At 36.5% G+C, this 27,148-nt stretch overlaps 1 protein-coding gene across 1 annotated transcript in view; it reads right to left on the bottom strand.

Moving 5' to 3' along the window:
- Positions 1–285: 285 nt before the first annotated feature.
- Positions 286–27,148, bottom strand: part of HCRTR2 (hypocretin receptor 2) — a 124,883-nt gene continuing 98,020 nt past the window's right edge. Inside the window, exons 5-8 of the mRNA XM_062187555.1 lie at positions 9,169–9,389; positions 6,382–6,503; positions 2,446–2,671; positions 286–340 (exon numbers count right to left, since the gene is read on the bottom strand). Coding sequence (XP_062043539.1) covers positions 286–340; positions 2,446–2,671; positions 6,382–6,503; positions 9,169–9,389 — 624 coding nt within the window. The remainder of the gene's footprint in view (positions 341–2,445; positions 2,672–6,381; positions 6,504–9,168; positions 9,390–27,148) is intronic.

Genomic DNA, 27,148 nt, shown 5'->3' with positions numbered 1-27,148 from the left:
CCAGTTTCTTGTAATTACAGGCTTTATTTTATTTTTTTCTTCCAGGAAATGATCATTCCTAGAACTGTCTGCTCTCCCAAAACATATATTTTGGTAATTATAAATAAGATTGGGGATATGAAAGTCTGATTTCAAAACTCAAGTCATCCAAGTTGCCATAGAGCACATAAGTGCTTTAAACACAGTTTTCTTCCACACTACCCTTACAATTCAGTAGTAATTGTTTTGTAAACCATTCTCTTTAACTGAGATGACACTGGTGAGATTCAACAGCAGCTTCTTCTTTCAGACCTCCAACCAGGTTAACAGTAGTGAGGATGGCGGCCCCTGTTGTGGATACCTGTACAGTAAAAGACTTTATTGCACATGGGCTAATAAACTCATGCTGTGTGGTATCATTTACCTTAAGATGCTTCACTTGTAAGGCTTGTGAATGCACAGATTCCTGCATACCATCATTCTCAACATTTCTGGTTTAGTAGGCGGAAACTTGCATGTTGAATAATTTCTCAGATAACGGTGATATTAATTTTTTTGGAAATATATTTTGAGGATCACTTATTTAGAGCAAAGAAATTATGAATTCTAAACGCACACAAATACTTCCTCTCTGAGAGTCAGTCTCTCTCTCTCTCTTTCTCCTTCTTCCCTCATCTTAACTGATAAGAATTAGGCAAACTAGTGTCTTATGCCGAGCTATTACTATTACTTGTCTTTAAGGCATATTATCATATTATGTTCAAAATAAAGTGATGACTTTCACCACAATCTGAAAATTACAACTTTCCTTTCATGCAGCAGAAATAACAACAACAACAAAAAAAGACTTCCCAGCTGCACAAAGGGGAGGAAAGAGAGATTTAAAAACCATGCTTGCATTGACACACTGCTAATATTTAGCAATATTTCAATAAAGCTCATCTAAGAAGGCTAGTTTTTGCTTTGAGTAATAAAAGGCACAAAAAACAAAATCCCAAAGTCTAAGATTTGAAAGCAAATTATGAATAATTTGGTTGTGTTAATTTTCTCTTAGGTTAATTAGTTGGAAAAAAAAGAGAAAATAGCAATCTAGTAATTATCTCCTATGAAAATCTTAAATACTGTACCCGTATCTTTTACTTCAATACAATTAGAACACCTGCTGGTATAATGTGAGGTGAAGAACATCTTCTCACAAACAGTTCTATTACTTTGAATTTTATTTAAAATTGAATATATGAATCAAAAATCTTGCAGAGGAACCAATTTGAAATTATCCAGTGCTTTGGATCCCTGATCTTTCGTTTGTACAAAATAAACCATAGTGATCTCTGGCATCTGAGTTAACAGCAAGCCTGTCCATTTTCTGATCCTGTGGTCCTCAACTCCAGGCACATTTGGAATCACTGACGTGGACAATGGAAGTGTAATTAGATGGGAAACAACTTGCTAATCTGCCACCAATGTTCTGTTGAAGACAGCACTTCATTGACACAGTTTTTTCCATGCCCAGCAATCTTCCTCCTTGGCTGTTGGCTGTCTTGCACTCTGTCAACAAGCCTCCCTCACTGTACCACAGCTCTTTTGGAGGCCTCTTTGTACTTAGCCCTGCTTCCTTTTCTAGTGCACACTACACTGTTATATTCATAAATTAATCCATCAGGGCTGAGTGTATCTTGTTTTGGTTAAAAGAATACAATGAAGTGATTTTATTGTATTCTTACCAACTCTTTGTTTGGAGGTGAAAATTTTCATTTATTAGTAGTTACTCCAACTTTTTTATTTTACACAGAATCTTACTGGGCATAGATTGAGACAAGAAATGTTAGCAACAGTAAGGTTCCAAACCAGAGAAAATTATGTAAATGAATGATAAATATAGAAGAAAATAAAGTTTAATAGTATATATTGTATGCAAACTTGTTGGATAGATTTTGGATTATCTAATAATGTTTTCTAATATATAAATGTTCTCTCAGATGCTAATTTCAATGACAGTCTTTTGTAATGTTTTTAATAAACACTACTAAGTCAATTTCTCTGCCTATTGTTCATTCACAGTAACTGATACTGCTTTTAGTAACTGAAGAAAATCATCAGATAACTTTTGGTAATTTTTAACAAGCTCTTTAAATATCTGATAATAAAATTAAAATAACAAGGGATCATAAAAAGAATTAGAAATATTAAAACATTTAATTGACACATGTAAATACAAGAAACTAAAAGTGAAAAAGACTTAAATAAGTACAGTTGCAGGTTAAACTTCTAATACCTTAAGTCAAAATTTGAGAAATTATTTTAAATGGACTTTTTTTTAATTTCCAAAGATAAATACATTTTTAAAAAAGGATCCACAAGTAATTTTAGCTTCGTATCATTAGAATAATAAAATTTCTGTTTATAGAGATTTTAAAAAATAATAGTTTTATTCAGTTATCCTTGTCATATGAACAAATATTCTACCAGTTTTGAAGCGGTCCTGCTCCATTGGCTGCTGGAAGGGTGCTTATGTTAGTGAGCACAACTTGCTCTGAGAGTTTTGATACATTTTCCAAGTTGCTGATCTGCGTGGTCAGCGACTTCCTGCTCTCTGTGCTGGTTCGGCCCCTGGTGAGCCGATCCTCTTGGCGATGGTGAACTCCAAGGCAACAGCAAGAAAATGCAGCTTTAAATTCCTCTCGAAATTTTCCTGGCAAACCAGGGAGAATGGAAGGAAAAGGAATTATTCAGAAATGTTTCAACAAATAATGAGTAGGGTACATCTGAGTTGCTCCCTTGAGCCAAACTAACAATGAGGTGCAATATTCTGCAAAGATGGGGAAAATAGGAAGAGGAAATTGAGTTTATTGGAAGTTTGATAGACTTTTGAAATGATGAGGTATTTCCATGTAAGAATAAGACTGCTTTTCATATATGACTCTTAGAGTTTGCTTCATTCCTTTATAGTCACACCATATGTATTTCTGAATATAGCTATATTTTAACTATAAAAGTGATCATCAGTAGAAAGATATACTGAGGTATTCAATATTTTTAAAAATGATAACCAAAACTACATAGAAGTTACCCCTGCATCATGTTCAGAAGACACTCCTACTGGCACAATCATCTTAATAAACTATCAAAAGAAATACTTTAAAAAACATCTAAAAATTTTCCAATTCCATAATCTTACAAGGCAGAACAAAATCAAAACAACAACAACAACAAAAACTCAACGGGGAAAAACTTTAGAAGATATTCCTTATCTTTAACTTATTGATGTGGAGGCTGGCTTTGTGGCATAGCAGGTTAAGCCTCCGCCTGCAGTGCCCACATCTCATATGGACACTGGTTCGAGACCCCACTTCTCCACTTCTGATCTGGCTCTCTGCTATGGCCTGGGAAAGCAGTAGAAGATGGCCCAAGTGTTTGGGCCCCTGCACCCGCATAGTGGATCCAGAGGAAACTCCTGTCTTCTGGCTTTGGATTGGCACGGCTCCAGCTGTTGAGGCCAGCTGGGGAGTGAATCAGTGGATGGAAGACCTCTCTCTGCCTCTCCTTCTCTCTCTGTGTAACTCTGACTTTCAAATAAATAAATAAATCTTTTAAAGATAAATTATTGATGTGAAATTGGAGAACAATGAAAGTGGAAATAAAACTTTATTAGAGTGAATGCCAGTGTTGGGACTCATCCTTTCTTCTCCCTTGCTCTCCAATACCCTACTAGGCTTCAGGGAGCAGAGGAACATTCAAGGGCCAAGGACAATGGCAGGCACAGAACAAGTTCTCAGAGATTGTTAGCAGCCTGCCCTCACTTTAGTCTCACTGTCCATACTGGAACATTGACTCCATTCTGTGGCATCAGCTTCAAGTGCTCTCCCTACACCTTCCTAATAGATTTTACATGCATCGTGTAAGGCTCAGAACTTTAGTCACTGTGCATTATTTTTTTTTAAAAGACAAAATTATGTTTTAAAAATGAATTTATTTTGCTTTTTACTTGATAAACTCTTATTTAGTGAAGCATTAAGTCATTTTACTGTAATGTAAATTTAAAAGATAATATCTCAAAAACTGAAAAAAATAAGAAAGAAAAGTAGAAGGAGGGAGGGTAGGAGTAAGAAAGGAAGAGGGTGGGATAGAGAAAAGGAATATAATTATATTCTTAGAATTGTATGTAGGAAGGGCCAGCACTGTGGCATAGCAAGTTAAGCTCCTGCTTACAGTGCCTGCATCCCATATGGACAACGGTTCGAGTCATGGCTGTACCACTTCCAATCCAGCTCTCTGCTATGGCCTGGGAAAGCAGTAGAAGATGGCTCAAGTCCTTGGGCCCCTGCACCTGCGTGGGAGACCCAGAAGAAGCTCCAGGCTCCTGGCTTCAGATCGGCCCAGCTCCAGCCACTGGGTCATTTGGGGAGTGAACCAGAGGACTGAAGACTTTTCTCTCTCTGCCTCTGCCTTGCCTCTGTGTAACTGCCTTTCAGATAAATAAATAAATCTTTAAAAAAAAAAAGGAGAATTATATGTAAGAACTACATTGAATCTGATAAAAACCAACTAAAATTAAAAATAAAAAAAAATAAAAAAGCAACCAAACGGCCAAAGGTAAAGTTGGAAGATGCACATAAATTTATTGGGTATGTAATAAAATGAATTGTTATTCTTCCACATATACTATACACTAGAAATAAAGAGAAAAAAAAAAGAAATAGACAATAGTTTGGAGATGAAGACAATGCCCATGTAGTTAATTAAAACACAATTCTTTTTTTTTTTTTTTTTTTTTTTTTTGACAGGCAGAGTGGACAGTGAGAGAGAGACAGAGAGAAAGGTCTTCCTTTTGCCGTTGGTTCACCCTCCAATGGCCGCTGCAGTAGGCGCGCTGCGGCCGGCGCACCGCGCTGATCCGATGGCAGGAGCCAGGTGCTTCTCCTGGTCTCCCATGGGGTGCAGGGCCCAAGCACTTGGGCCATCCTCCACTGCACTCCCTGGGCACAGCAGAGAGCTGGCTTGGAAGAGGGGCAACCGGGACAGGATCGGTGCCCTGACCGGGACTAGAACCCCTGTGCCGGCGCCTCAAGGCGGAGGATTAGCTGAGTGAGCCATGGAGCCGGCAAATTAAAACACAATTCTAGAGGTCAATCAGACAAAATACAAACAAAACAATAGCTTATCTAGGGGCTGGTCTTGTGACACAGCAGATTAAGCAACTGCCTGCAATGATGGCATCCTGTGTCAGAGCCCCGGTTCTAACCTTAGCTGCTGCATCTCTGATTGAACTTCCTGAAAATGCTTCTGGGGAAGCAGCAGATGGCCAAGGTACTTGGGCCCCTATCATCAAGTGGAAGATCCCGACTGTGTTCCAGCTTCATGATTTCAGCCTGGTCCAGCCCTGGCTATTGCAGCCATTCAGGGGATAAACCAGATCTCATTGTCTCTATCTCTCCCTCTCTCTATCACCCTGCCTTTCAAATATCTAAATAAAAATTCATCATTTAAAAATGTATTTAAATAGCTTTTATAATAATGCTAATCACATAAACAAAGGTAGATTAAATTAGAGATTTTTTTGGTATTTTTTTTAAATAAATTTTGTGATCAGCAAGAAATCTTAAGATAAACACAAGAGATGTTACCCACAAGAGAAATGTAAATACAGTAAATATATGAAAGTGAAAAGATTCCAATTCAATGTCAATTAGTGTATGCATTTTAGGAAAGGATTGATACAACATGGCAAAACAGATAAAATACTTTATATTTTGTGAATCATAGGTTGAAAGTTAACACTCAAGGTTCTGCATTATCCGTTTCTCACAATCTTCACTTTCCTAGATTATAACTTGTCATCTTAGATTTGGGGGGGAGTCATTTAGAAAATTTCCTCTGATTGTTAGATAATATGTAATCCCTCTCCTAAATGGAAAAATAAAAGACATACCAGGTGAGAGAAAGAAAATATTTCAGAAATCAGCTAAGTTTTTATATGCTTTGAGAATATTCTGCGTCTAGTGTTGTGGCCTAGCAGGTTAAGCCATCGCAGGTATCCTATATGGACTCTGGTTTGAGTCCTGGATGCTCCATGTCAAATCCATCTCAAGCTAATGGCCTAGGAAAGGCAGTGGAAGATGGCTCAACTGCTTGGGCCATTGCCACCTGTGTGGGAGACCCAGATGAAACTCTTGGCTCCTGGCTTCAACTGGTGTAGTCCCAGCCATTGAAAACATCTGGGTAGTGACCCAGAGGATAGAAAATCTCTCTGTCTCTCTCTTTCTCTGTACCTTTGGCTTTCAAATAAATAAATCAATATTTAAAAAAAAGAAAGAAAGAAAGAAAAGAGTATTCCAATCTTCTGGTCATTGTCCCTCACCCTTAGTTAAAACTGTTTTATAGCAGAAGTAAGTGAAAACTCACCACTAAGAAAATTATAAATAATTGGGTTCGCAGCACTGTTGGCATAGACAAGCCAATGCGAAAATGTAAACCAGGCATAAACAGTCTCTCTGTCTTCTGTGTGGGTAAACATCCCAAATACTCTGTAGGAAAAGAAACAATAACAGAAAATATAGTGTGAGGATGGAAAGTGCCTTTCAACAGTCAGATTAAAAGTGAGTAAGCCTGCACAAAATGAGTAAGTCCATGGTACTAACCACGGACTGGTGTAAGACATGATGGTCAGTTTGGAACACGGTCTGTTTCCAAACAGAACCTTCATGGCACAATCAGTAATCAAAAGCTCAATCAGACTAGAGAAAAAGGATCACTTCCTCAGGCAAACAGCAAACACGGTGCTTCTTGTAGACAAGAATACAGAAGTTGAATACATATCTTCCTTATTCCATTTTGTTTCTTAAACATAAACAATCTCGTGCTCAATGAGTATTATGTGGATCATTTCAAGAGCACTCACAATATACATTCTGTAAGTGCTTCTTCCTAGTTTCATTTGCACATGGATCAAAATATTATATCTGTTTAATTCCAACCTTCCTGGCTTTGTTGAAATTTGGCTTCTGGGAACTCTTTATGCCCAAAGAATTATTATTTTCAGTAGGCATAACTTAGATAATTTGCTAAAATTCATGAGTTTTAAGTTTTTGTACAATATACTGAATGCCACAAAATATTTTATTATGGCATCCTTAAGGGCTATCTTAAGTTTTGTTCCATAGTTAGAATATTTTATATATCAAGTTCTATTCACTAACCTATAGCAGATAACTTACAGCTGGAAGTTTATAGGTCAAAGATTATAAGGGATTTCCTGTTGGAGGCTTCATCATTGATTGTAGGTTTTGTGTCCTATCTTAATGCTTTCTTTTGATAAGAAGGCATATGATAAAAATGCATCTCTGAAATGAAGCAATGCTCTACAGATAACTAGAGTTTGTTAGTTTTTTTTTTTTTTTTTAATACAAACACTGTAAGACAGTATGGACAAATGAAATCCATCAGGTTATAACCCTTTACCCCAAAGTAGCTTTGAAATCCTGGAAAAACTAGAACTGATTTGAGAAATTTGAGAAGCTGGTTTTGACTACTGGTTTTTGGTAAATTCAAGTTTCAAGGAAATTTCTTGTGTGTGTGAAAGAAGAAAAAAAAAACTTTACTATGTAAGGGCAAACTTAGACATAGTAATTTTAAGAAAATGTATATTTAACGTGAAAAACAATTTTCAAGATTATTTAAAAAAATTTTATTTTGTGGAAACAAGCAGAATGTTCACTGGATTGAAAATATTTAAAATTTAACAAAGATTTTCTTAAAAGTTATTTATTTTCTTTGGAAAGGAGGATATTCAAGTCAGAAGCCTAAAAGAAATATTATATATGAGTAGGTATTTGGAAATCAGTAAAAGCAAAGTGCAAGTGCTGAGATACAGGGATTTCAAATGAGCAATGCAGAGTAGTAAATGAAAATTGAATTTACACTGACTTAAAAACAGTAAACAACAGAAAGAGAACTCATCTGGACCCATAGCATGTTTTTTAGCTTCTTTTTTAAGAGCAGGAGACACGATCTAGGAAAGGACCAGATTTGATTTGCGTGGGATTTCTGTGAGCAAGAAAAAATAAGAGGGGGAATATGAAAAGATATGAAGGGCAAGATAATTATTTTCTTGTGAGCCAATATACATCTCAAGGATCTGAGTTGCCAAAAATCTTATACCTTTAAGACTGTGACTGCAGTAAGTAATATTGCTGAACAAAAGTTCATTTTCCAATTCTTCTCTATTGAAAAAAAAAAAAACACTAAATAATCAAAAAACAGGGGCCAAAGAGTATGGAAGATCTTTGCAGCTGGTCACACCACCTTTAGACTGACTCCCGCCAAAGCTGCGTCTGTCTAGAGTCCCCAGCTGTGAGGAATCTGATACCGACTCCAAAACAGGGAAAACTGAGAGGAGCAATTCTAGGTTAGGTTTGAAGCCCATGATAAACAGAATTACTATTGTTTTGGGAGCAATCCCTGTACAACAGTTTTGATAATTTCCAATAAAGTTGGCTGGTCATGCAGTTTTGTGTGTACCACTGCCTCTGCCTCTGCATCTGTTGTTCATGTCATTGTCTGATAATTTGAATTTAATAATTGTATCTGCAGCATAATATATTACATACTTTCCTTCACTGGAAAATTTTGTGATGATTTTTATTAATATTCACCTTGAGTTTGATTCAGTGATTTGGGAAAATGGATTTCCCTCTTTTTGTTTATATATTCAAAACACAGCATCAGCTTTGATTACTTTTTTTTCTTTTGTGCTTAAAAACAAAACATTCTTATCTCTTTATCTTTAGATAGAATTTTGTCACAATTGCCTATGACTTTGAGGACAAAGTTTTGGGAAATCTATTTGTTCTCATCAAAAAAACAACTCCAAGGTGCAAAGCAGTTTTTCTCTTCTTTTTTTCTTTGCATTAAAATTTTCACTGCATGGAAGGCTTAGCAATTAGCTTCAAGAGTTTGGAGGAACATCTGTTTTATGTCTGCCATTCAACAGAGAATCTGCATGGACAAGAGCATATGTCTGAGCACTTAAAAAGGCTGTTCACCTCACCTGTTGTTAACAACATAACTGAGCCATCTGGCCTGAGAAGGTATCTAGGCAAAAAGTTGTATTCTCTCCTGGCTTGAAGTAAAGTGATTAATGAAGGACCAAGAAATGATAAACCACTTCATTTCCAAATAGATAATTTTTACCTTTTTAGCACATTTAGGATGCTAATTGGTAGATAGCAAATTGCAAACACCAAAAGCACGACCATTAACATCCGGGCTGTTTTCCTTCTGGCTCGGATCTGCTTTATTTCAGCAGCCACAGCGCTAATCCGGGACCTGGTCTGCTGTCCTGGCGCTCGAGACTGTGAAACGGGCTGCAAGGGCTTCCATTTTCTCTGAACTACAGATGATGTTCCAGGGATCTGAAAGGAGAGGGGATGCTTTGTTGCTATTTGACTTAGGAAAGTTCCACGTTGGAGAAGTAATTAGAAGACACAGGAAAGTGTGCCAGACACCGGAGGTCTGGGAGGTTTGAGTGCCTATTTCTCCAAAACGTTTGTGGAGTGGAATAGGTTTTTGGCTTTCCTTCAGAGGACAGCTAACTAGGTGTTTGGATGGAAACAAGTTAAAACAGCATAATTTTGTCAGGGTCTAAAGACAGTTGCAAATGGAAAAGGTGTTCCCTTATAAAAGGGGAAGTAAAAACTGGAGAAGGAGAGTGTTAAATGGATGACAATCATATTAGGAATTCTGGAGCGGCTCAGGCACCTAAGGAAAGACGGAAAACCTAGCTGGTAATGAAACAAGTAACCCAAATGAGTTTCTTCCATGCTTCAACACTGCCATCTGCTGGCAGATGGAGAGGTAGAACTTAACTCCCTACTGTTTTCAATGAGGTTTTCTGCTTCTCAGGTTTGTGTAAAGCAAACCTTTGAGTGAAACAAATATACTTATCTACTCTGTGCTTTTTAATATTTGAGGATATGAAATTGTTTGCAGCCAATTTTTGGTCAAGCCCTTTAAAATGCCCACAAAAACACTAGGAGTCCTTGTGATCTTATGTTAACATTTCAAATAGCTAGAATTGGTAACAACAGTTACACAACTTGTACTTTTCCATTTCTTTTCAAAGTGTTTGATAATAGCAGGGAGTCCTGCCAAGTATAATATTTTCTTAATTGTAAGCTCATGAAGATTGATAGGCTTTACTGAGAAAAACAATAAAATTCAGCATGTGTAATTTTTTCAAGAGGAATATGTGCCAACGAGCATGCTGTAAGGCTGCCTTAGTTCTATTAAGATTATTCAGCTGTTACTTTTCTCCCTCTGCTGCAAGGCAGGACATACCAATGTGTCCTTGTGGTCTTTCCAAATGGATGTTAGATGGACTCTCTGCTTTTTACACCACAAGATCAAAGACTGTTAGATAATGTTTAACTTGAGAACAGAAATTTGCTTTGATGCCCATACAGATGAGTAAACGTGGTCTCCCTTTGACCATCTCCTCTCTCTTGAAGAGGGAAATATCCTAACGAAAGACCTACCCTTAAATAGAAAGCATTCGACAAGCTGTCTCTCTTCTCTCTATATCGTGCTATGTAGACCACACTTTCACATAGTGGCAGTCCAACCCAATCTTTTAATCTATTGGTTGGTGGGGGGCAAGGAGACAGCAATTGAGAATTCTTTCTCTTCTGTGACTCCAATTTTAGGACAGTAATTCTGTTTAATAACTGAGAAGCAACAATGACTGTTAGAAAGTTCCAGAAGAACTAGCATGAAAACTCTAAGTACACTAAATGGTCTTGTACTGCCTTTCTAAATGATCACTGAGAGATCATTTGAACTTTAGTGACTCTATTGTTAAGTGCTCCCCTGAAGGACAGAACCAATGTCCTGCATCTGGTGATTTCTGCAGCTATCAGAAATAGCTCCCATAAAGAGAAACTGTCATGGAGATCATAGGCATGGTTCCTAAATCAGAAAAATTAATGTAGTGATCCACTTTTTACCTTACAATCTGCATAAGGACAGATACGTGTGACCTTACACTCATTTTGAGAATAAAGTTCTCCACTGATAAGCTGTCCAGAGAAAGTGAGTGTCCAAAGAAACTGCACATAATATTTAATAATTCTGAATGCATCCCTAAAATTAGAGTATAGCAAATCCCTTTATACAGATTTCACAGATCAAGAAAACACTGAAAATTAAATCAAGTATCCAAGCCAGTATCTTTAATAAGTGGCAAGCCAGATTTTGAGTTCTATCTAACTGCAAAGCTCATCTTTTTTTTGCAATGCAAAGCATTTCTTTTAAACGTGAGCACAATGCGATCTAGAAATCAGTACATTTTTAATTGCATGCCTAGTTACATAAAAACAGTAATAATTATGGCAAATAAAAAAAAAACTTTAAAAGATCTAACCTGGGAGGTTGTCAATATGGGAAGCTCTATTCTGCATTGTCAGTGGTGACTCAATGATCTCTGACTAGGAAAATCACACATTTTTATTCCATTTTATTTATTTATTTTCTTTTTTGACAGGCAGAGTGGACAGTGAGAGAGAGAGACAGAGAGAAAGGTCTTCCTCCTTTGCCATTGGTTCAACCTCCAATGACCGCCGCGGCCTGCGTGCTGCGGCCGGCTCACCGCACTGATCCGAAGGCAGGAGCCAGGTGCTTCTCCTGGTCTCCCATGGGGTGCAGGGCCCAAGTACTTGGGCCATCCTCCACTGCACTCCTGGGCCACAGCAGAGAGCTGGCCTGGAAGAGGGGCAACCGGGACAGAATCCGGCGCCCTAACCGGGACTAGAACCCAGTGTGGCGGCCCCACAGGCAGAGGATTAGCCTATTGAGCCGCGGTGCTGGCCCTCCAATGTTTTAAGTCATTTTATAAGTCACATTTGATATGAAAATACATTCTGCAAGTGGTATTACCACCCTAATTAATTGGTAATTTTTTGTCAATAATTGACCTTGAAATCCACCATGTCTTGAGAAGTATTTGTGATTAGGATGAAATGGCAGATTATGGTACACACTTTAAAAAGAGAATTAGAGGCTGGAGCCGTGGCTCACTTGGCTAATCCTCTGCCTGCGGCACTAGCACCCTGGGTTCTAGTCGTGGTTGGGGAGCCAGATTCTGTCCCGGCTGCTCCTCTTCCAGTCCAGCTCTCTGCTGTGGCCCAGGAGGGCAGCGGAGGATGGCCCAAGTGCTTGGGTCCTTGCACTTGCATGGGAGACCAGGAGGAAGCACCCGGCTCCTGGCTTTGGATCGGCACAGTACCGGCCATAGAGGCCATTAGGGGAGTGAACCAACAGAAGGAAGACCTTTCTTTCTGTCTCTCTCTCTCTCACTGTCTATAACTCACTCTGTGTCTCTCTCACTAACTCTGCCTGTCAAAAAATTAAAAAAGAGAGAGAGAGAGAATTAGAGAATATTATGCACAGCAAATTTGTCAGTGTTCATGAAATGGAAAAACCCTTTGAAAAATAAATATTGCCAAAACTGACACTACATGGTGTTTAGAAATCTTGCTACAAAACATCCCAGAATCAAATAGCTCATTGATAAATTTCATCAAACGGTAAAGAATAAATTGTAACTAATCTTGTTCAGACTCTTTACAAAATTCATAGAATTTCAATGAATTTCATGAGACTTATAATCATAGGTATGAGCTCAGTAGAAAACCACTGAGCAAATATCCCTGACAAATAATTATAAAAGCCTCTTCAAATACATCATCAAGTCAAAACCAGAAATATATTTTTAAAAAGATAATACTGAACATTCAACTCATTTCTGCAATGCAGTGTTGGCTTCACAATTCAGAACTCAAACAATACAACTTATATTAATAGCACAAAATATAATTATTTTAATAGACAAAAGAGAAGCATTAGAAATAAATCAACACCCATTTATAATAAAAACTCTCAGTAATCTAGTTATAGAAGGAAACAATCTCAACCAGAAAATTGTTATCTACAAACAGACATCAGCTGCCCAAATAAATGCTAAAAGATCAGAATTTTCTTCAAAGAAACAAAGAACAAGGCAATGGAATCGTCTCATAACATTTATACTGCAGTTTTAAGCCAAAGAAGACAAGGAAAACAAGTAAAAGGCATACAGATTTATTGTACTGAGAAAAAACTATTCCTTACAAAAAATAATCCTAAGAAATCTACAAAAAGCCCACCAGAAAACAAGAACTTAACAAGATGGAGGACACAAGGTCATAAACAAAAATCAATTGTATAAAATGCACTAGCAATAAACAAAAAGGAAAATTAAATTACAGAGCAAAAATTTCTATAGCAAAATATGTATTTTAGGGGAACATTTAAAAATACATTGGTAAAACATGTATACTGGACATTATGAAACATGGATGAGAGATATTAAGGCTGAAATAAAAATGAATAAATTCAATATAAATGTGGATTAAAAGATGTGATATTGTTAATAAGGTAATCTTTCCAAATTTATACATAGATTGAATGCAATCAATTCCATTAAAATCATAGCAATCTATTTAATTGAAACATTGATTAAATTTTTATGAAAATACAAATATTTGGCAGAGCTGAGTGCTTTTTTTTAAAGATTTTATTTATTTATTTGAGAGGTAGAGTTAAAGATAGAGAGAAGGAGATATAGAGAAAGGTCTTCCATTTTCTGATTCACTCCCCAAATGGCCACAAAGGCCAGAGCTGGGCTAATTGGAAGCCAGGATTCAGAAGCTTCTCCCAGGTCTCCCAGGCAGATGTAGGGCCCAAGGACTTGCACCATGTCATACTGCTTTCCCAGGCCAAAGCAGAAAGCTGTACTAGAAGAGGAGTAGTAGAGTCTCGAATCGCCACCCGTATGGGATGCCAGCACCACAGGTGGAGTCTTAGCCTACAATTCCACAGCGCTGGCCCAACTGAATTTTTTTTTTTTTTAAATAAAATGTAGGAGGACCTATATAATTTGATTTCAAGACTTTTTGAAAGATACAGTGAGTGTCTCTGTTTATGTATGATTCTTTGTAAATAAGACTAGTCTGATATATATAAAATTAATTGCAAATATATATATATATATATATTTGTTTATTATTTAAAAAATACCTTGGAACAAGACCATCTAAAACAGTTTATGGAGTTGTTGAGGGACCTAATAAAGTATTATTTAATATCCAGGAAAAAGACAATAAGCATTCAAAGCAAAGAAGCTGAGAGTAAGCCTGTGAAAAGGGAGTATGTGAACAATGAAACCTTGTAACATTGTTTATTGTTGCCAAAAGACAGGGCAAGACTTTAAGAAATCATTCCTTTGAAAATCATTGGTGGCTTTAATGAAAGTTTGGGTTGTAGTGATGGAACTTGAAACCAGAATGAAAGGGGCCAAGAAATCAATGGGAGTCAGAGGTGGTTAGGAGATGGAGACCACAAATGAACATTATGGATTTTATCTGGGAGGAGGAACAAAGTCTGAGAGTTTGGCTGAGGCATTTTCTTAGCACTCAACAATTGCCCGCTCTAAGTAAGTCTCACCTTTCCTTTATTCCCTGACTCATTACCCATTTGTTGACAGTGGTTGGGTACACAGACACTTAACGGACACTGATTCTCTCATATAAAACATTGGCCTCCTTACATTTCTCTATTTGGCAGAGAGATGATGATTTTCCACCAACCCTCAGTGAATTGATATTAAACTCCGTGACTTTATGAAGCTTTTCTTGACCTTGCTGCTGCTGTTATTATGGTCCACACCCTAAATTCTTATGCTGAGGACTATAACAATGTTCTTCTTCCATTTTTTCCATGCTCATAATAAATAGTTCTATTTTCAGAGTCTTCACAGAGTTCTTATGGATCCCAGCTACTACTCCCTGTTCTCTCCTATATCCCACCCCTAACCCTGCTTCCTGTCCCTTGTCCATCTCCAGATCCATTGTCTCTATCCATTGCACACTCTATCAGCTTTTCTGTACAGAAACTAGTTTTCCCTCTCCTTTCTGGTATCTGATACATATTTTTTTTTCTGATTGGCTCTTTCTTGTTCTACACGTCTGTCAACCTTAAAATATTACTAGTAAACAAATCCTGGAGTGTCCCCACTAGACACTTCCCTTTTATCATGTCAAATCATATGTTTAACCTGGCTTTTTTTCCCAGCAGTTTCAGCAGAATTTTCTAAAAGACATTCCCTCCGTCGTTTAAGTATCTTTTTTACTTGAACATATTCATCATGTGCTGTTCTTTCCTTTATAAAAACAGATTTATTGTGATATAATTAACATGCTATAAATTTATCCATTTAAGGAGTACAACTAACTGGATTTTAGTATATTCACAGAGTTGTGCAACCACTACACTGTTGCCTTCTAATGCCAGAAGATATGCCTTACCCTAAAAAGGAGTTCCAGATTCATTAGCAGTCATTTCCCATTGTCCAGTCCTGCAGCTCCTGTCAAGCATGAAACTTTGGCTCTATCAATTTTCCTATTCTCAGTATTTCACATAAGCAGAATCATATAATATATGTTTGTTTAGCTCTTTTCACATAGCATAAAGTTTTCAAGACTCATCTGCATAATATAATACTCCATACCCTTTTACACCTGAATAATATTACATTGTGTGCATATACCAGTTATTTTAATCTATCCATCCACTGATAGACACTCATTATAACTGTCTCCCATTTTTGGCTACTATGTGTTGTGATGGTATGAACACTCATATACATTTTTGTATGGACACATTTTCAGTTCTGATGGAGATATAGATCATAATTATAAACTACTTGTTAAATTCGTTGCTTAAGATGTTTAAGAACTATGAAATTGCCTTTCTAAGTAACTGCATCATTTGTATTCCCACAAGGCAATGTATAGAGATTTTAATTTTTCCACATCATCACTATTTGTTATTCTCTTCCATTTTTATTTTTAATAGTCCTTACTGAATGTCAAAAGGTGCTCCCCTGCAGTTTTTACTTGCATTTCTCAAATGTTTAATGATGTTGAACATCTTTTTTTTAAAAATATTTGCTGGCAATTTGGGTATATTCTTTGGAGAAGTTATTTTCAAATCTTTGTTCATTTTTTGAAAATAAAGTTTATTAATGTATTTTTATTTGAGAGAGAGAGAGAGAGAGAAATTGCTCCCATACTCTCCACAAATACCTAACAAATGCTGAGTCTGAGCATGAACCAAAGCCAGGATCCAGGTACTCAGTCCAGGTTCCAACATGGTGGCAGTATCTCAATTACATTAGCCATCACCTGCTGCCTCCCAGAGTCTGCATTAGCAACTAGCTGGAGTCAGGAGCTGGAGCCAGGAACTCTCAGGAGAACCCAGGTACTCCATTGTGGAACCACAGGGTGCTTTAACAGTAGGCTAGACTCCTGCTCCATCTTTGCCTACTTATTATCAGATTTTATTTATTTACTTTAGAGAGAGGGGAAGAGAAAGAGAGAGATTTTCCATATGCTGATTCACTCTCTGAATGTCAACAATTGCTGATGCTGGTCCAGAAAAAAATCAAGGAGCCAGGAATTTAATCCATGTCTCCCAAATGGGTGGCAGTTACCCAAACTACCTAGTCCATCACCTGCTGTATCACAGGATGTGCATTAGCAGGAATCTAGAATTGGGAGAAGACCAAGAACTCACATCTAAGCACTCTAATATGGTATGCATTTGTCTTAACCCTTACCTTAAGTGCTAGGTCAAACTTAAGCTTCTTAGTCCACTTTTAATTAGTTTACTTTTTTCAGTTGTTGATTTTTTTTTTTTGACAGGCAGAATTAGTGAGAGAGAGAGACAAAGAGAAACATATGGGCTAGCACCGTCTACTGATGAGGCTATGGTTACTCCATGAAACATGTTGGAACCCTTCTCAAAAATCAAGTGAGTATATACATAAGGGTTTATTAGTGGATTATAAATTCGATTCCATTAAGTAATGTTTTATAGATATCAGCTATGTTCTGTGGTTGGTAATTTTGTTAAAATCCTGTATTTTCTCAAAGATTTTTTATCTAGTGCCCCATGAGTTTATCAACTGTAATTATTGAATTGTGTATTTATTGCTATGATTCTCTTAGATTTTGTCTGTTGTATTTTGTATTTCAGTTGTTAAGTGCATATATTTATAATTTTACAACCTCCTAATGGATTTCATCATTGTGAACTATCATCTTTATCTGTAGCGATATTTTTTGTTAAAATATCTTTTGCTAACACTATTTTTGCTACTTCAGCTTTCTTTTAGGTATTGCTTGCCTAGAACATCTTTTTCTGGTTTGATTGTTTTTCATCTACTTGTACTTTTGAGCATAATCTGTGTCACATATTATAGCATAAAGTGAGATCATTTTTTTTTGTTGTTGATTGGTTGGTTTGCCTATTTCTCCAATCTATTTAATTTTATTGGAATGTTTCTTTCATTTATGTTTAATGTAATTGAGGAGGTATGATTTATATGTTCCATTTTCTTAATTGTTTTCTCTGTACAGTATCTGCTGTGTTCTATTTCTCCATTACTGCTTTAGTTTGTGTCAGCTAGATATTTTAATGAAATCTAATTTTAATTCCCTTTTTCATTTACTATTTAAAAATATCTTCTTTTTTTAATTGATTTGAATTATATTCTGCTTTTTTTTTTTTTTTGACAGGCAGAGTGGATAGTGAGAGAGAGACAGAGAGATAGGTCTTCCTTTTTGCCATTGGTTCACCCTCCAATGGCCGCCACGGCTGGTGCCACGGCTGGCGCATCTCGCTGATCCGAAGCCAGGAGCCAGGTGCTTCTCCTGATCTCCCATGCAGGTGCAGGGCCCAAGCACTTGGGCCATCCTCCACTGCACTCCCTGGCCACAGCAGAGAGCTGGCCTGGAAGAGGGGCAACAGGCATGCTTTAAGTGTGCCTTAATATAGTTGCATTCCTTCTTCCTTCATTAAAATTACATGTTTATATATAATATCTTCATAGTTTTATAGCTAAATTTTCATGCAATTGTCTTTTAATTCAGACATGAAAGGACAAAATGTTTTACTATTTTTTCTATTTACCTTTATCAGTACCTTTATTAGTGTTCTTTGTTTCTTTGCATGGATTTGAGTTACTATGTTCCTGATTCCTTCTTTGCAATTATAATTTGCTATTCACTTCCTCAAGCTAGACTGATCTGTTTTCAGCTTATTATTATTTAAATTCTTTTGGATGAAGAATTTTGAACAATGAATGTCATCAAAGGAGATTGTGGTAACAGCTGAGAAGAGTAAGTCCATTAAAAGTAGTTGGGGAGTAGATTGCAATGTAGCAGGCAAAATCACTACCTACGATGCTATAAATCCATATGGGTGCTGGTTCAAATCCTGGCTTCTCCGCTTCTGATCCAGTTCCTGCTAATGGCCTGAGAAAAGCAGAAGATGGTCCAAGTATTTGAGACCCTGCCATCCATGTGGTTACGTGGATGAAGTTCCTGGCTCCCAGCTGTGACCTGGCCATCCCTGGCCATTGTGGCCATATGGGGAGTGAACCAGTGGATGGAAGATGGCTCTCTCTGTGTCTGTTTTTTCTGTAACTTCCCCTTTTTTAAAATGAATAAATTAGTATTTAAATAAAAAGATATTGTGGTATTTATTATGTTTCATTACTAGTGCTACATTTAGTCCCAGATAAATAGTAGGTACTTAACACATATTTTGGAATAAATTAACCTAAATTCACTTGACTGATGCTTAAGTGTTGAATGATATAAGGCACAGAACTGGGAAGAATGCTTGATACAGGGCCAAGCATGCTATGATTTTTAAAAGTTTTTGCTTCTTAAAGAGAAATCAGAGGAGACTGTGACAGCTCATGTCATTGGTGATATTCCCCGAGGGAGATCCCTGTGAGCCACATAGGCTTTGAGTCTGACCTGAAACACTAGGTGGGGGCAGGGTGCCTATCTAAACCCTTTGAAGAGAACATTGCATGCTTCCCATCATCCTGAACAAAGGGTTTCCAGGTGAACAGCAGGGAGAAAGCACCATCTTAAAAGGTAAGTACAGGATACAGTGGCTCACATGCATATGACTAAGAAATTTTACACTGTTGACCAAATGGACCTAATTGATATTTAAAGAATATTTCTTCACAGAGATGCAAAATACACATTCTATTCAACAGTACATGGAACTTTCTCTAGGTAAACCATATACCTGGGCATAAAGCAAGTCTCAACAAATTTAAAAAAAAATGAAATAAAATGTATCTTTTTATGACCACAATGGAATAAAGCTGGCAATTATCAACTCCAGAAAATATGCAAATACATATAGACTGAGCAATGTACTCCTGAATGAACAGTGGGTAATGAACAGTGGGTAATAGAAGAAATCAATATGGAAAGAAAAAAATCCTGGAAATGGGCCGGTGCCGTGGCTCAACAGGCCAATCCTCCACCTTGTGGTGCCGGCACACTGGGTTCTAGGCCCGGTTGAGTTGCCGGATTCCGTCCCAGTTGCCCCTCTTCCAGGCCAGCTCTCTGCTATGGCCAGGGAGTACAGTGGAGGATGGCCCAAGTGCTTGGGCCCTGCACCCCATGGGAGACCAGGAGAAGCACCTGGCTCCTGCCTTTGGATCAGTGTGGTGTGCCGGCCGCAGTATGCCAGCCACAGCGGCCATTGGAGGGTGAACCAAATGGCAAAAGGAAGACCTTACTCTCTGTCTCTCTCTCTGTCACTGTCCACTCTGCCTGTCAAAAATAATAATAAAAAAAAAATTCCTGGAAATGAATGAATATTCTAGCACAACATATCAAAACCTTTGGGATACTGCAAAAGCAGTGTTATGAAGGATATTTATAGCAATTAGTACCTACATCCAGAAATTGGAAAAGCATCAAATGCGTGAGCTATCAGTGCATCTCAGGGACTTAGAAAAACAACAACAAACCATAGCCAAAGCTAGCAAGAGGAAAGAAATAATTAAAATTAGAGCATAAGTGAAAATGAGATTCAAAAAGGTTATAAAAGATCAGTGAAATGAAGACCTGGTTTTTTGAAAAAAATAAAATTGATACACTATTGTACCAACTAACTAAAAATAAAAAGTGAGAAAACGCAAATTAATAAAATCAGAGATGGTACAATGGACACCAAAGAAACTAAAAGAGCCATTAGGAATTACTACAAAACAGCTATATGGCAACAAATTGTAAAATACAGAAGAAATAGATAGATTTCTGGACACATACACTCTACCAAAAATAAGTCATGAAGACAGAGAAAACTTAAACAGACAAATAACCAAGATGGAGATTGAGTCAGTGAAAAAGACCCTGCTATCAGTGAAAAGCCCAGGACTTGATGGCTTCACTGCTGAATTCTACCAAACTTTTAAAGAATAACTAATTTCAATTCTTCTCAAATTATTCAAAACAATTGAAAGGTAGGGAATTCTCTCAAACTCCTTCTATGAGGTCAGTATCACCTTAATTCCAAAACCAAAAAAGATTCAACATAGAAAGAGAACTATAGACCAGTAACACTGATGAACATACATGCAAAAATACTCAACAAAATACAAGCTAATTGAAGCCAACAATGCATCAGACAGATCATTTACCCAGACCAACTGTGATTTGTGTCTGGTATGCAGGGATGGTTCAACACTCACAAATCAATAAAAATGATACATTACACAAAGAAATTAGAGAATAAAAACTATGTGATTATCTTAATAGATGCAGAGAAAGCATTGGATAAAATACAACATCTTATCATGATAAAAATCTTAAGTAAATTGGGTATAGAATATTCCTTAACCCAAACAAGGAAATATATGACAAACACATAGCCAGCATCCTATTGAATGGGTAAAAGCATTTCCACTAAGACCTGGGACATGAAAAGGATGTCTACTTCCAGCATTGCTATTCAATATAATTCTGGAAGTTTTAGCCAGAGCCATTAGGCAAGAAAAAAAATCTAAAGGATAAAAATTGGAAAAGAGTAAGTTAAATTATCCCTGCTTGAAGATGACATGATTCTACATATAGGGAAACCAAAAGACTCCACTGAGACCATTCGAATTTATAGGAGAGTTTGGTAAAGTTCCAGGATATAAAAATCAACATGCAAACATCAATAGCCTTTGTATACACTGACAGTCCATATCTGAGAAAGAAATTGTAAGATCAGTACCATTCCAAAAAATCCACAAAAATTAAGTAGCTTGGATAAATTTAACAAAGCAGGTGAAAGATTTCTATAGTGAAAATTATAAAATATTAAAGAAAGAAATAAAAGAAGATACATGAAAAGGGTAAAAAATCCTGTTTGTGGATTGAAATAATTAACATCATCAAAAGGTCCTTATAACCAATAGCAATTTACACATTCATTGCAATACCAATGAAAATACCAATGACATTCTTTTCAGATCTAGAAAAAAATTATGCTAAAATTCCAATGGAAACACAGACTATCACAAAAAGCTAAAGCAATCTTAAAAAGCAACAACAACAAAAAGCTGAGGCATCACAATCCTAGATTTAAAGACATACTACAGGGCAGTTATAATCAAAACAACCAGAGATTGACACAAAAATAGACTAGGAGACAAATGGAACTAAATAGAAACCACAGAAATCACTCCATGTATCCACAACCAACTATCTTTGACAAAGGAGCTAAAATCAATCCTCAGAGAAAGAACAGTCTCTTCAACAAATGGTGCTGGGAAAATTGGTTCTCTGTATGCAGAAGTGAGATCGTCACTTTATATTGTATACAAAAATCAACTAAAAATGGATCGAGGAGCTGAATCTATGACCTGATACCATCAAATTACTAGAGGAAAACCTCATGGACACTCTTCAAGACATTATCTTTAGGGAAGACTTCCTGAAAAAGACCCCAGAAGACCAGACATTAAAAACGAAAATAGACAAAAGGGATTATATCAATCTAAGAAGCTTCTGCACTGCAAAGGAAATATTCAACCAAATAAAGAGGCAACCAACAGTATGGGAGAATATATTTACAAACTATGCAACTGATAAAGGATTTATACTTAGAATCTATTAAGAGTTCAAAAAAACTCAACAAAAGCAAACAAATAAACAAAAATGTAGTTAAGAAATGGGCAAAGGCATGAACAGACATTTTTCAAAGAATGAAATGCAAATAGCAACAGACACATGAAAAAAATGCTTAGGATCACTAGGCACCAGGGAAATACAAATCAAAATTACAATGAGATTTCACCTCTCCCCTCCAGTTAAAATGGCTCTCATATGGAAATCAAATAATCAATAAATAAATAAATAAATAAATGCTGGCAAGGATATAGGGAAAAATTTACCCTAATGCACTGTTAGTGTAAATGTAAATAAGTACAGCCATTATGGAGACACCTCAGAAAGCTCAAAATAGATATACTCTATGACCCAGCAATCCCTTCCTGGGAATTTACCCAAAGAAAACAACATCATGTTCATTGAAGTTCAATTCACAATAGCCAATTTATACAATCAACCCAGATGTTCATAAACTGATGACTTGATAAAGAAATTGTGGTGTATATACAATATGGAATACTACTTAGCCATTAAAAAAGAATGAAATCCTGTCTTTTGCAACAAAATGGATGCAACTGGAACCCATTATGCTTAGTGAAATGTTAGTCCCCAAAATACCAATATCATCTTTTCCCTGATCTGTGGTAATTAATAGAATACAAAAAATATAATATATATATATATATATATATATATATATAAGTGCTTATAGCCTATTTCTATACTGTTGAGCAACAGTGGTGTTGCTATTTCTTTGAATTTTTACTTAGTGGGAATTAAGCTTATGATTATAAAATAAACTGAAAGTGTGTCATTATAAAAATTCAAAGAATAAGAAAAGAGGTGAAGAGGTGGGAGGGTGGAAATGTGGGTGGGATGAAGGGTAGTGACAAAATATCACTGTGGCCCTAAATCTGTATATATAAAACACATAAAATTTGTTCACCTTATATAAATAAAAAAAATAAAAAGTTCTTAAAAAGATGAGTTTTACAGAGTTGTCTGTAGGGTTTTTCGATAGAATTCTGAGACATTTTGTCAATGAGAGAACTTAAAAACGGATTAAGCAAAGCATTAACTAATTCCTTAAGTGAAGCTTAAAGTTCTTGAGGAAGTCAAACAAGGGCACAAAATGTGATCACTAATAATCTTATACATACTAATTTAAAAGTATACAATAGATTTCATGGATCTCTGTAATTTAAAGCAAATAGGACAGGTTCTTCAGTTGATGGCTCACTTGATATAGCCTATTGCACACATATTGCCTTACGATCCTGTTTATAGACACTAACAGTTGGAAACTGAGAGTTGCTCAAGCAGAATTCTACATAATTACCCATTTGGGGTTAATTTACTTTTATTGTGCCTGCAAAAGTGAACTCAGCTAAACTTGCCATTTTCCATTCCAATAGTTTGTAAATGTTTTCAGTTTCACAGCTCAGGCATTTTGCTGCAAATCTTCTGGATCATGTGACTTGGACTAAGCAGGACAACATGTCAAAAGAATGTAGATTACTTCTAAATCTGTAGCACAGTTTTAAATTTGTGTTAGAGTGTGGGAAATTGGCAACTACAAGCATCAGTAATGGAAATATAAATTGTTTGGGATTTAGTAGTCAGCATTTATTCAACAGTTTTGGAATAATTTTTCTGTGTAAGATACTAAGTTTTGGGGTTACAGTGACAAGAAACAGATCCATATGAAAGCTTCAAGGAGTTTTAAAGGTTAGTCAACTTGTAAAATAGAATAGTATGCATTTTATATATATATATATATATATATATATATATATATATACGTATATATATTTAATGAAGACTAGCTAGGAAATACAGGGAAATTGAATATACTTTTGTTTTTCCTTTCTTCTTCTTCTTTCTTTTTTTTTGACAGGCAGAATTAGATAGTGAGAGAGAGAGAGACAGAGAGAAACGTCTTCCTTTCCCCTTGGTTCACCCTCCAATGGCCGCTGCAGCCAGCATGCTGTGCCTGGAGCACTGTGCTGATCCGAAGCCAGGAGCCAGGTGCCTCTCCTGGTCTCCCATGCGGGTGCAGGGCCCAAGGACCTGGGCCATCCTCCACTGCACTCTCAGGCCACACCAGAGAGCTGGACTTGAAGATACTCTTAATAATGAAAATTCTCAGTGAAAATATCTATCTGACTCTAAAATGTCTTTATTTCTACTTGCTCATTAAATCATTTTTTCCCCATGCAAAGCATTTTTTTCAGATTCCAGTTTTTCTCAAAACTTTTCTTTGAGTATCTGGGCAATGAATTTTCTTATGTCATTCTTTATAAACTTTCACATAACTTTTCTTATTCTATTTATTTTTTGCTTATAAAGCATGTATCGAGCTACTGACATGTACTGACCATGGTTAATTGAAGGGATATAAAGATAAAGATGAGAGTTTCTTTATCTTAATAACTAGAGGAAACAAATAACAGAACCATTACAATTCTGATTAAATGTGCCATGTTTGACTTATTGCTTAAGATTCCAATCAGATCAACAGCATCCCATATTGGAACTCCTGGGTTTGAATTGCAGCTCTGTTCTCTATTTTACCTACCTGCTAAGGTACACCCTGCAAGACAGCAAGCAATGGCTCAAGTACTTGGATCCCTGCCACCTTCTTTGATTGAGTTCCTGGTCTCTTGCTTAGCCTGACCCCATCCTGGCTGTTGTGGGCATTTGTGAAATGAGCCAGAGAATGGGAACAGATAAAGTTCAGACAAAGTTCAACTAACTAACTATATAAATATAAAAATGCTATAAAGAGGCCTATTTAAAAAAATAACAAACTTCAATGCAATCAGGCTTGTTATTTTAGAAATATTAGCTGAACTAGTTGAAAAATCAAATAGCACAGATACTACTACAATATTAAATGGAAACTTTCTGTGTTTTAGACAATTGAATTAATTAATCTAATGCATATAGCAAGTCTGAGGTAGATCATATGCCACAATATTTTAAAGATGATGGAAGAGGGGTAGGTGTTGTGTTGCAAAGCTATGTGTTGCTTGTGATGCCTGTAACTCATATCAGAGTGCTAGTTCAAGTCCTGGACACTCCATTTCTTATCAAGCTCCCTGATAACATGCCTGGGAAGGTAGCAGAAGATAGCCACAGTACTTGGGCATCAGCCACCAATGTGGGAGAACTGGATGGAGTTCCTGGCTCCTGGCTTTGGCCAAGCCTGGCCCCAACAGTTGCAGCCATTTTGGAAGTTAACTAGTTGATGAATGTGTTTCTCTCTCTCTCTCTCCTCTAACTACCTTTAAAATAAATTAATAAATAAATCTTTAGTAAAAAAGATGATGAAGGAGAGGAAAGGGAATTTAAATCATTGACATAATTCATGTAATAGTTAAGAGACAGAGTCAAGATTTGCATTCGTACACTTTGGCAAATGAATTTGTGTTTCTCTGTAGCTTTTCATTCCAGATTATCTATCTCCAGTTTGTAAGAATAACTCATCAACTTGTGACTTACAAAGTGTTCTATCAGAGAAGAATACTTCCCTTCTTCATGATCCTCACTACTGATATGTAATAGGAGTGAGAGAGAACTGTTGTTGCAAACTACTTTTTGTTCACCATATAATAACCTAGTGAAAACTGATGGGTACAATAATAGATACCAGACGTGGGCTATCACAATGACAAACACAATAAAACATTGGCTCATGAGTGTATGGGGAGTGCTGAGAGCACTGTAATTGGGATGTAGAAAATTATCATTCATATTTTTTAGTAGTCCACATTTGCTTTTTAGTTAAAAATTTAAGGAACAGAATGCTAATAAATATTGCCTCTGGTAATACTTATAAAGTAATGAAATAAATGTCTGCTTTTCAAAAACAGTGGAAAAGGGAACATTTTGACATTATGTGATTATAAAGTTAGAAAATACAAGTGCTGCTCGTTCTTCAAAAATTGTTTGAGTAGCAAGGGTTGAATAAAAATCAAATAAAACGCCACTCTCAAAGATGAAATAAAAAAAATTGAGAAATCCTTTTAATGAATTAATGTGACTCTAGTCAATCTTTTCAGTTAGATAAAATATGTCAGAGGAAACAGTAATGGCATAGCTTCACACAAGCATACTAAGCTCAAAGAACTGGAAGTAAGATTAGAGAAGGGAAGAAAAGCATCATCAAGAATTGTGGCATTTTAAGATACAATTTACAGACTACATGAGGCTGAGCTATATTCTTTTTTTCATTTTTATTTTTTAACAGGCAGAGTTAGACAGAGAGAGAGACAGAGAGAAAGGTTTTCCTTTTTCCGTTGGTTCACCCCCCAAGTGGCCACTATAGCAGGTATGTTGCGGCCGGCGCGCTGCGCCGATCCAAAGCCAGGAGCCAGGTGCTTCCTCCTGGTTTTCCATGTGGGTGCAGGGCCCAAGGACCTGGGCCATCCTCCACTGCACTCCCGAGCCACAGCAGAGAGTTGGACTGGAAGAGGAGCAACCGGGACAGAATCCAGTGCCCCAACCGGGACTAGAACCCCGGAGTGCTGGCTCCACAGGCGAGGGATTAGCCTAGTGAGCCGCGACGCCATCCTGAGCTATATTCTTTGTACCTTTAAAATCCACTGCATATATTTGTAGGTGATTTTTATTGAATCATCAAGTTTTAACTTAAATGCTAACTGCCCTGGATTAAATACTCCCTCACTACATCTTATTTGGATTCTCTGTTCCTTATTATATTTATGAAGGTGACTTCTACCCTGCATCTGACTATGCCTCCTATGTAGTCTGTGAATTTGTCAATGACTTTTAAATTTTGTAAGATATGTATGCAAAAGCTACATGATAAATGTTTGATGCTTGAATAATTGAGCAAATTAGTACAAACCTTCACTGACATAGCAGAATAATCTAACCAGTTGCAATAATCCCAGTTCAATACTAAAAACAGTTTTAAGAATTCACAATTCTACCTGATTCCTTAACTTAAAAAATAAAAATTTTCAAGAGTAGATTTAACCCATACAGTAAAATGCGTTACATAAATCTCATAAAAATATAATCTTTTAGACTTCTAGTCTCAGGAAATTTTGAAGGATTTTTATTTGCTACTTTTCATA

Source organism: Lepus europaeus, chromosome 3 (assembly GCF_033115175.1).
Source record: "Lepus europaeus isolate LE1 chromosome 3, mLepTim1.pri, whole genome shotgun sequence".
NCBI lineage: Eukaryota > Metazoa > Chordata > Mammalia > Lagomorpha > Leporidae > Lepus > Lepus europaeus.
This window is presented reverse-complemented; position numbering and strand designations above follow the sequence as displayed.